Genomic DNA, 10,908 nt, shown 5'->3' with positions numbered 1-10,908 from the left:
ACATTTCTTCCTCTATGAATAACCATCAAAACATTTCTAATCGCATCAATCAAATTAAATAACGCAAAAAATATATAAAATAGATATATATTTTCGTTCTTGGGGACGTTGACCTTTGACCGAACCAACATGGCGGATGCCGCGAAATCTGAGCTCGAGGTTTGTTTTTACTCGCTATATTTCTGCTTTTCTTATCGATATGATCCAAATCAGGTGAAGACTATGTATTGTTAGTTGAAGTATCTACAATTTGTTATGTTGTCAGCAGAGCTATCGTCCAGAGTTTCGTCTAAAACTCAGATATTTTGTGTGGACTTTATTTTGGTCAGTTCGAGACATCAAATTTTTATTACTAACTAGTACCTGCTCGCTCATATATCTGATGACATCTGACACAAAACATTTGTAAGTGACTGCTGAAGTAGCTACATACCTTCCTTTAGATGTGGGTAGTGTTGCTTTTTTCTTCCACTTTTCATGAATTGACTATTCACTCTATTCTACTATTACAACAAAACTACACTCTACTCTACCTGTGGTGTGATCGAACTTAAGTATTGCAATTAATTTAAATGATTCACTAAGTTATGTATTCTATAACAAGTGCCACAGAAATTAACTTAAACCTAACGTTTGCCTTCGCCTGTTCTGCTGTCCCATCCACAGGGTGTTGCCATGGAGACGGAGGGGGAGGAGGTTGTGGATGTGGAGTCGGACGTGGAGGTGACGTGTTACTGTGGGAAAGGGCGGGACGGACTGATGTACTTCTGTGATGGGTGCAAACAGTGGTTCCACACAGGTAAGGAAACTATCAGTACTGAGATTACTGTCAGTAACTGTTTACTGTCACATTCAGTAACGAATTAACATTTCAGTGAATTAGCTTCATTGTCAGTCCTGTAATGTTACTGACAAGGTTTCCTATGAGTACTAATTACTTATCTCTTACTGTCAGTAACTGTCTTGACAGTAGTGAAATGTTACTGGCGATAACTGACATGCTACTACAAAAATTGAAAAATTCCATCTCTTATAGCTGCATGCATGCCTCCTTTCCAAAAGATGCAATCGGTCATGTAAATTTATGTACACGTAATTCATAAACAGAAGTCCTCTATTGTTCAGCTTGACGTGTAATTTGTTGTCCATATTCCAGGTTGTCTGAAGACGAACCGCCCAAGTTCTTTAGAGGGAGACAACTTCTTCAGGTTCACCTGTGCCAGGTGTCATGAGAAGGGACAGGAGGAGTTTGAACGGGTCCGGCTCACATGGTAAGGATTGAGCATACATGGTCTTCTGTGACCAATGTAGAAATTTTAGTAAACCATCTGTAAATAACCATCTGTACATAACAAGGTGATTTATTCAACCAACATTTCTGTGACCATCTGTCACCTTCCTCAGGGCAATTCTGACTGGTTCACATTGCACTGCAGCACAGATGTCTCTGCTTAGAGATGCATTCCCAAATGCAAAGTATTTACATATATGCACTGTTATCTACAATGTAGTCCCAAACATACAGAAGTGTTAGTATATACATAATTGTCAAGTAAAAGGCAGTGCAACAATTGTTTACTTCTTAGGAATGCGATCCCAAACATGCACTAAGAGTCTTTTTATTCAGTGACTTAACAACCTGATGAAACCATTCACGGATGTAAACCATCCATTTTACAGGTTGTCATGATTTATTTTGACTTATTTTGTGATTGTTAATTGATTGATCGATTTGTTAATTGATTGATTGATTGATTGACAGGCAACAGGTTGTCGTCTTGACGATGTACAACCTCCAGCTGGCAGGGCGTGGCAAGAAGGGTTACTTCCGTTGGAAGGAGGATATTTGCTCCTTCATCGAGAAGAACTGGACTCTTCTCCTAGGAGACAGGTTATCTGCACACCTCTTAGTACCTGTAAAAGGAAAATTAGATGTTTACCTCCATGTGTTTTCTGTGTGATAGTTAGTAGCTTTGTTTCTTTGTGAATGGCAAGGTGGCTTTATGGTTTGGGTTGTTGACAAATGTGGTAAATCTCAATAAAGGAATATGGCACACTCAGTCTGGGGGCGAGTAACCATTCCTTTGGACCTGAAGAGGTTGCAAGAAATCGTCACTCTGTTGCTCACCCTACCTCTGTGTTTGAAACAGGAAGAAGACGTCGACTTGGTGGAGTACTGTTGCAGGGGTTTTGTCTGTTGGTAACCACCAGGTGTTCCGCTCAGGGGCGCGGGAGTTCAACGAACCGGCGTGGTGGGGCCTGATCGAGAACAAGCCACCTGTCTACTGGCCTGAAAACTCAGGTGGGCAGCTGTACCTGTCTGTCACCATATGTTGCAATGGCTTTGTGTTTTTGTGACTTTTTTTGTTGCTTTGTCAACAGAAGAACTTTGAACAAATCTCTCTATTTTTCTGTGGGTTAACTTTAAGTGGCTAGTTTTTGACAAAGATAATAGACTTTTTCAAGGAGGCATTGTAAACCATCATGTGGTAAAGTTTCTCCCCTTGCAGCATCCTTTCAAATTGCAGATTAGAAGCCCAAATGCAACAAGTGGAGGTACCGGTAAAGATATTGGGGCAGTTCTTTTGCTCTAGAAGGGATCTATTCCTTTTGATCGCTGTCAGGTTTCTATCATGCGATGAGAATGTCTACCACCTTGCCTTCTCCAGGGGAGGCCCCACCGAAGCAAGTGTTTAAGCGCCCGCGGAGAGACATGTTTGAGCCGACCATCCGTGTGGAGGGGCTGAGGTGTCGGAAAAAACAGATGTCTATCCAGTCAGCCATGGAGATCAAGGAAAAGAGATCCAGGACTCTGGTACGGAGACTGGTAACTTTTCTCATATTTCAATTTTATTCATTGCATTTTCATATACAATATGTTGTGACAAAACGATATGACTTGACAGAAAGAAAAATATACCACCGGCAGTCAGCACGAATCTGAATGATACATGTACATAGGGTCAGATTTAGGCCAGATTCAGCTATCTGTAGTTTGTGTCATACCAATGACATGGCTAGATATATTATGGAGTTTATTTCTTGCAGGAGGCAAAGGACATCAGGAAAGCCAAGAAAGGGACGTCAGTGTCACCGCAGGTCAGTACAGCTCACAGTTGTTTTTGTTTTTTCTCAATTGTTTTCATCTGATAATGAATGTGTTATTTACAGCATACATACATAATGTGTTTTTTGTATATAAAAGTTTGCGCAGACATTTGAAAAGCATACTCTCCTGTATCTCTGATTTTTGTATGGTCCTCCCACTTTTTGCATTGCTGGGTTATTAGAATACAATGAGAGCAAACTAGAACATTATAATGGGGTATATATGCACCATATATATATATACATGTAATTTGAGAAAGGCTTTAACATTTGTAACTTCATCTTTCTGCTTGACTCCAGGCTGGTTCCACGTCATCAGAAACATCTCCTAATGTGTCACGGGAGGACCTGACCACGCCCACACCCACGCCCTCAGATGACCTCGAGTTTTCAGAGACTGAGGTTTGATTGTTTGTGTTGTTCTCATGAAAACATCCCTAAATCAATCAATCAATCAATCAACCAATCAGTCAATTGACCAATTAATCATAACAATTAACTGGTCAATCAATCAATCAATCTATTGATTATTAAATTGCTCAATTGAATGGTTCGAAGAAGCCAACACATCAAAACCGTTCATGGCAACAGGCTCTAAAAGTTCTAAATGGAAACTATGCAGCTCCAGATGTCTTACTGAGGGATGACTGCGGTGTGAAAGATGTCGGTTAGCTTGAGGAATGAATGCACTCTACTTTATTCTAGGGACTACATCCAATTTTATACTAATGTCCATTCTAAAATGTACATGGTGCTAGTTATGTTGGGTTTGGCTTCTTCCTTTGAGGCAGTGGAAGAGGAATTAGCCCACTTCTTCTATGATATGTGGGTTCTTTGATTTTAATGGTAGAATTTTTTTCAATCATTTCTCAAGAGGAATGATCAGGACGGAAATTGTTTGAATGCAAAAAACTAGACGTGATGTACAACTGAGAATACTGAAAGCTTAACCATGTGTACGCTCAAACTTGGTAAGAGTATGAAACATGTATGTACATGTATGTTTTCCCATGGTCAGGAATAGTGGGAGAGTAAGTATGCATTTTGGACACGATGGTAAATATATATTTATCTGTTGTTGTTCAGATGTTTGCAGGGCTGGACTCCCGTTCAGCCTGCAGCACTCCTCTGAGTGGCTTCCTGACGGAGAGGGACCTCAGGCCCGATGGTACGTGGTTAAACAATCACTCAAACTAGACTAGATACATGTAGCACTGTGAAACCTAACCTCTGGTAATTGAGAGAAACTTGAAACCTTAAAGGCACCCAGAGCATTTTATGAGACTTGGAAACTGGAAATATTCTAGTTGCTGTAATCTTTATGAAATTGACATTAAATGCCACCGTTCACCACATTTTCGTGCGGATTTCTTATCAAAAGTGCTCAAAAGCGGCACAAAAATAAGCTACTAGTTTCACGCACCTAGTGTAAATAGACCGATACCGTAGCCCCGCCCACCTCCGTCAAAACGTAGAAATGCAAAATTAAAACATAAAAATGCAGATGTTTTTACGGACATGCAGTCATTCTCTCATTGGTCGAACAGCTAATTGTGATGGACAGTCAGGATCAGTCTATTAGGGCTTGAATTTTCTATCAGTTCTCACCACACAACAACATCGTATCTTTGCTCCTTTAATGTCAATATGTAATGGTATAGTGTTATTAAAACTTACTATGTGTAGGAAGGACTAGAAATTAGAGTCTTTTTATTCAAGTTTCAAGCCTCATAAAATGCTCTGGGTGCCTTTAAAGCATATACTGTAAAAATTGAAGCTTTTACTGTGGTTTTGTTCTCGCAGTTTTTGTGGTGACCTCTTGACCACAAATTCATGACACCGCAAATATGCGTTTTCAACTACTGTACGACAAAATTTTCCAACCAAGAATATAAAACACTGTGAAAACCTACTTTTCCCTCCTCCTGCCAAATGAAACCACCGCTAAAGTAATTGAACTTACATGCAGTAGTCAGAAAAGATTTATGGATGCCATTCTGGTTGCTGTGTTAATCTTTTCCCAGAAACCCTTCCTGAAGCAATACTGAGTGATGACGCAGACTTGGAGCTCGACCCTGGCATGGAGCTCCCTCCCTCCAACCTCTTCAGCTGCCCCACCCCCCCTCCTGCCGCCCCCCAGGAGGGGGAGGGGGACAAGGAGGTGAAGAGAACATCCACCCACAAGGAAAGTGTAAGAGGGGAGAGTGAGGGAGAGGAAGAACACAAAGTAAAGGAAGAAGTAGTAGAGAAGGAAGAACAGGCTGAGGAAGAAAAGGGTGGAGGACAGAGAGGAAAGGATGAAGAGGAGGAAAAAGAGGAACCCAAGAAACCAAAGTAGGTCTTAGAAAAGTTACCGTTTCTTTAATGTATTTCTATCTGTGTTCTTAATCTGGCCATGCACATGTGCTGTAAGTGATACAAATTTGTCGCTTCACCTTTAGCATACTAAAGTAGCCGTTCGGCACCCAATTACATATTGATTACAGAGTAAGTCAGCAGGGAAAAGGTTAAATGATTGCAAATTGATTAGCTGTATTATGTCATGTTTTTGCCAATTTTGGTAACTGAAATGTTGTGTTCATACTGTCAGGATTGATATTTCTCTGACTTCCACATTTTAATCATATTTTTTTAAATAAGCTTTCATTCTGTCACATTCTAATAAACGAACAAACAAACAATTTCCCCACCCAGGTATGTAACCATGAGCCTGTACGAGGAGAGGCAGCTGCTGCGACACCTGAATGCGCACCTGTCGGCGGTGGACAACATTCCTCAGGCGCGCCGGCTACGCAGGAAGCTGCTGGTCAGACAGGTGTGTGTCGAACCGTTCGTCTTAGGTTCAGTCCAACTCTATTATATGATTAAAGGCATGGTAATCTGCATTGCTTAAGCCATTAGAAAATCTTTATGATGGCTCACCTCAATAAAGGAAGACTGCTTTATCTTTTTAGTAATACCACCACCCAGGGATCGAAATACTGGGTGCATGTGCACAATTGTGTAATTTGAAGCTATGCACCTAATTTTTAACTATGGGTGCACCAGTGCACCTGGAAATTTTGTAGGCAATTGTACTTTAAGTATTAGAAAAAGAAAGATGTTCCTCACTCCACCCAGGTGTAGAAATGCGTCCCTGGTTGAGAAGGTAAAAGACTGTGGAAGGAGATGGTTGGGTTCTGCCTTCCAGTACTGTGTCCTAGACACAGTGGATAACAACCCACTGCCCCTATGGCTTCAAAAAGGCTACGGGACTACCTTTACCTTTTTTACTTCTTTCCAGATGAAACGGGAGCGAGGCCTGCCCCTGTTTGACATCGACAATGCGGTGGCAGCGAGTATCCAGGAGGCCACGGGGACGGCGAACACGACAGACGCCGCGTGGCCGGAACCCTACAGTCCGTCCAGACTGCAGGGGCTCGTCTCGCAGTCGGCCGGTGACTTCCGTATCCTGGACAGGTTCCAGAGCAGGGCGCACACGGTGAAGGCACAGGGACAGCAGCCGCGTACATTCCTGAACAGACTGGTGGGGACGGATGAGCAGACAGGGCTGCAGAGTATCATCAGTCCTTACACTGCCAGGTAAATTATAAGGGGGAGGGGGACGCATTATTAGAGGAATAATCGCAGAATATAGTTGTGTGTTTTAGTGAAATTCAGATGTTTTTCAGATCTATTTTTTTGCCAACTTTCTTTTGGAAATTCTTGAACATTCGCTAGCGCTGTTTATTTTCAGTCCATCATCATTAAAGAATTTGTGATGTTTTATTTTCTACTCATTAATTTTTATGATTTTCATGTTATGTTATTTCTGTTAGAAAAAGTATCTTTTTGTTATTTTGAGCCATGCAAAAAGGACAATGTTGGCTATGTTGTTCTTGATATGATGTTGTACTTTATTGTTACCACAGAGTACTGAAACCCTACATCAGGAGAGACTATGAGAGCAGACCACTCAAACTCAAACTGCTCATGGAGATACAGGCCTATCCACACAGGTACAGGTGGATATGCAAGTCAGCAAATAGGACTTGAGTTACATCCAAAAGATTGTGTTATACATTCACATGTTTGCACCACTACTGTACTGCTAAGCTATAAGGTTCACTCTAATTCCTTGTTACAAAAAGCCTGAACCTTTGTTTTACATATTCGAGGATATCAAGATCCTTGATGTAAGAAACAAATGTGTTCTCTTTTAATGAAGTTTGATACTAGTCAGGGTCTCATTGTCCAAGCTTAAATCTGAAGATCTAAGATTAATTTTTTCTTGTGTACCCCTGGCTAAATATAATCTATCTAACCAATCAAACTCTCACATTTTAAGTAGTACTTTGAAGTGTGTATGCGCATGGATGTTTGGTCTCTCCTAGGTATTACTGTGCCCAACCATCCATTTCCATAACCTATAAAGTCTTTATTACCCTTTATTTGGACCTGTTACAGGAATGACCCTACATGGATAGCTCCCCCACCTGCGCCCATCGACTACTGCTACGTCCGTCCACAGCACATCCCGACAGTCAACGCTCTGTGCAGACAGTACTTCTGGCCTGGAATCGACTGTGAGTGTCTCTAACCACTACAGGGCCTGAAACACTCACTGTTGTCTACTACATAGTAGAGTTTGCCAAAGGTTTTGCCCAAAATACTGACAATAGACCTTTTTGTAATCAAACTATATGATATCATATAGAGGTTGAAATATGTTGTGTTGTAGCCTTGATTGTACTTGTAGAAGCGACAATAGTGAGGCAGCCATGACTGTAGTTGTAGAAGTGAAACTAGTTCAATATAGTTGTAGAAGTGGGACCAATGTGGCTGCCATTAGTGTCGCCATAAGTGTTTTTTCGCTCTCGCATTAAATTTGGAGTCTGCAATGGCTGTCATCCATGAAACGTACTTACTGTGGCCTAAGCAAGTCATATTTTTTTCCTCCTGAATGCTGTTAACATTGTAGCCAGTGATTTTTGCCATCATTGACAGGTTTATTTTTTTCTTTATTCAATTTGTCTTTTTTTTTATTCCCTAATATATTAATCGTTACGTGATGTCAACCCCTCAGTGTCGGAATGCCTGCAGTACCCAGACTTCAGCGTGGTGGTGCTGTACAAGTAAGTATGAATTTGAGCAATCCCTCAAAACCGCAGGGAACAAATTATATTTCAACAAATAGTGGAGCAGAAATTAGAAAAAATTGGGTGCATAGCATGATATAAAGTAAAATGTCAGCAAAAGCTAATCACATTCAACCTTACTACCTCTCTTCAGATCTTGCATCTTAAATTCTGAAGCTAAGTTTAAAAGTTTAAACAAGTAATAACAGTTTTAATATTTTGCTGACACTCAAATATCAAGAATATACTGTTTACTATATATTGTCAACTTTGTAAAATCGTGTATACACAGCCTTATGCTTCTTTTATCATTTATGTGCATATGTAAATTCTGTGGTGTTTATATGTGTCATGTAGTTTTGTCCAGTCAGTTTGGACCACAGGAAGAGTAGCTGTTAAGCTAATTGTGGATCCCAAATAAAGTCTAAACTCAAAAGTACTAGTGTACAATATTACCTTTACATACATAACTGTACACAAATTTCTAATTGCGCCAGTGCACCCACTATCAAAAATTAGGTGCACACCTCCAATTTTGGGTGCACAAAAGTGCATATGAACCCATTGTTGCGAGCCCTGTAGAAAACATTTTTAACTTCAACACAGATGAGGTTTTTTTTATTTTTCAATGTTTTTTCTCATTCACCACAGGAAAGTTGTGATTGGCTTCTCCTTCCTCGTTCCTGACGTTAAGATCAACGAGGCGTACGTGTCGTTTGTTCTGGTCCACCCGGAGTGGAGACAGGCGGGCATCGGAACCTTCATGATGTACCATCTCATACAGGTCAGTCACATGTTGGTGTTGTACATAATTGGACCATTGACAGCGTATATACTTAGTACACACACACATACATAGACACACACAATACACAATGACGTATGTTGTTTGAATCCAAATTTGCATGCACTTATATCGATAATCACAACAGCAATTTCTGAAAGACATTTAAGAATATGCTTCCATTTATTATTATCAGGTATTTGCTGATAATTGATAGCTGATACTTTTTACCCTCTCATTTATCTGTCTTACTAATAATGAGATAAAGGTTTACTTGCTTTACTTTTTACTAAGGTACAAAAGTTGAATGATAACCTTCTAGGGCATCATAAATGACAAAGAGGAGGTGCAATCTTTAAAAAAAATTCTCATCTTCCAACTTGACCATACCCGTCTTTTTCTTTTATGTTTTTCTCCCATTTTGTTTTATGTTTGTCTCTCATTTTGTTTTAATGTTGCAAATGAAATAAAATGATGTGTGACCTTGTGTTTTAGACCTGTATGGGGAAGGACGTGACCTTGCACGTGTCGGCCACCAACCCTGCCATGATGCTGTACCAGAAGTTCGGCTTCAAGGTCGAGGAGTTTGCCCTGGACTTCTACGACAAGTACTACCCCGAGGACAGCACGGAGTGCAAGCACGCCTTCTTCCTCAGGCTACGGAGATGAAAACACAAGGCGCTGTAGGGTTTCTTGGGGAGGTCCTTAACCTTTAGCACTCTGAAGTAGCTGTTTGGCAGCCAATTCGCTATTGGTCACACAGTTAGACAGCAGCGGAGAAGGTTAAGCACACAGTCTTCCTCCGACTGCAGAGATGAAACCACAAGGAGCTGTTCAGTTTCGTGGGAAGTTTCTTAAGCACAGAGTGTAAGCACACTTTCTTCCTCAGGTTCCAGAGATGAAATCAAGAAACTGTGGAGTTTCTTAGGAAGTTTCTTACTAATGTGATTCAGGACACATTTTCAACATTCAACATCAAGGAACAAAAAGAACTCTTTAATTTTGGCTCGTAGTAGGTCTTCTTTCTTATGTATGATCTTATGATTCACAGTCAGAAAGCATTTTGATCATTTAGAAGTACAATGTAGTAGAATACCTTTATTGTACATTTTTGCCCCATAGGGCTAAAGACTGGATAATATACATAATATAGGACACATTCTCAGCCGTTGTCAACAACATCAGGGAACAAAAAAGGAGGAGGTCTTTTTGTTCTTATGTATGTTCTCGTGATTCACAGTCAGAAAGTAGTTTGAAGATTAATAGATTATAAACAACAAAAACCTGGTTACAAACATTGATACAATCAAATTAGTTTACTCACAGAATCATAGTATGAAGATTCACCTTCTCCCTTCTTTCTAATCAACATCATCCAAATTTGTTACCAATTCTTGACTGGTTGGATCATTCTGGTATACAGTAACTGTTGTTCTATGTATGATATTTATCACAGTAGTTACACCAAATGACAGTTACACAGTAGTTGTACCTCATCTTAATTTACTATTTCCTATCCAACTGAATATGACATACCTAGCAGTCATGTACTAGTATAAGAGACTAGAAGACTTTATGTTGCATATGTTCTGAAGAGACACTGAGAGAAAACATTTATTTCTAAATTGATGTTTACCAATTATCATGATGTTTTCACTACTATCTACATCTGACTAGCAACTGGTAATCTGTTACAGATGTATACATAAACATAGTGATTATACGTTGTTGACTCCTTTGTGGTTTGTCTTTTGTTTGTTGGCATGGCCAGATTATATGACATACATGGAGAGAAGTTGAATAAAAAGATGAGCAGATGAGCTGTTCTGCTACTATCAAATTGGTTTGCATCTGTTTCTGTCACTAGCAGAAATAGTGTAAAATAAGACTCTGTCAGAC

At 40.1% G+C, this 10,908-nt stretch overlaps 1 protein-coding gene across 1 annotated transcript; it reads left to right on the top strand.

The window, feature by feature from the left end:
• Positions 1-104: 104 nt before the first annotated feature.
• LOC136444647 (cysteine-rich protein 2-binding protein-like) lies at positions 105-10,849 on the top strand. The gene is made up of 17 exons (XM_066442314.1): positions 105-159; positions 667-799; positions 1,157-1,271; positions 1,763-1,891; positions 2,151-2,302; positions 2,670-2,815; positions 3,049-3,099; positions 3,409-3,510; positions 4,195-4,276; positions 5,133-5,442; positions 5,803-5,923; positions 6,392-6,690; positions 7,020-7,106; positions 7,555-7,673; positions 8,174-8,222; positions 8,877-9,009; positions 9,505-10,849. Exons 1-17 carry the CDS (start codon positions 130-132, stop codon positions 9,676-9,678), a joined length of 2,232 nt encoding a protein of 743 aa, XP_066298411.1. The 5' UTR covers positions 105-129; the 3' UTR covers positions 9,679-10,849.
• The last annotated feature ends 59 nt before the right edge of the window (positions 10,850-10,908 follow it).

Source organism: Branchiostoma lanceolatum, chromosome 11 (genome assembly GCF_035083965.1).
Source record: "Branchiostoma lanceolatum isolate klBraLanc5 chromosome 11, klBraLanc5.hap2, whole genome shotgun sequence".
In the NCBI taxonomy this organism is placed as follows: domain Eukaryota; kingdom Metazoa; phylum Chordata; class Leptocardii; order Amphioxiformes; family Branchiostomatidae; genus Branchiostoma; species Branchiostoma lanceolatum.
This window is presented reverse-complemented; position numbering and strand designations above follow the sequence as displayed.

Bases quoted from the DNA above. Each gene is read 5' to 3' on its own strand.
- LOC136444647 (XM_066442314.1), top strand. From the start codon at position 130: ATGGCGGATGCCGCGAAATCTGAGCTCGAG. The intron at 800-1,156 runs GTAAGGAAACTA...TCCATATTCCAG, and splicing joins CAAACAGTGGTTCCACACAG to GTTGTCTGAAGACGAACCGC. The intron at 1,892-2,150 runs GTTATCTGCACA...TGTTTGAAACAG, and splicing joins ACTCTTCTCCTAGGAGACAG to GAAGAAGACGTCGACTTGGT.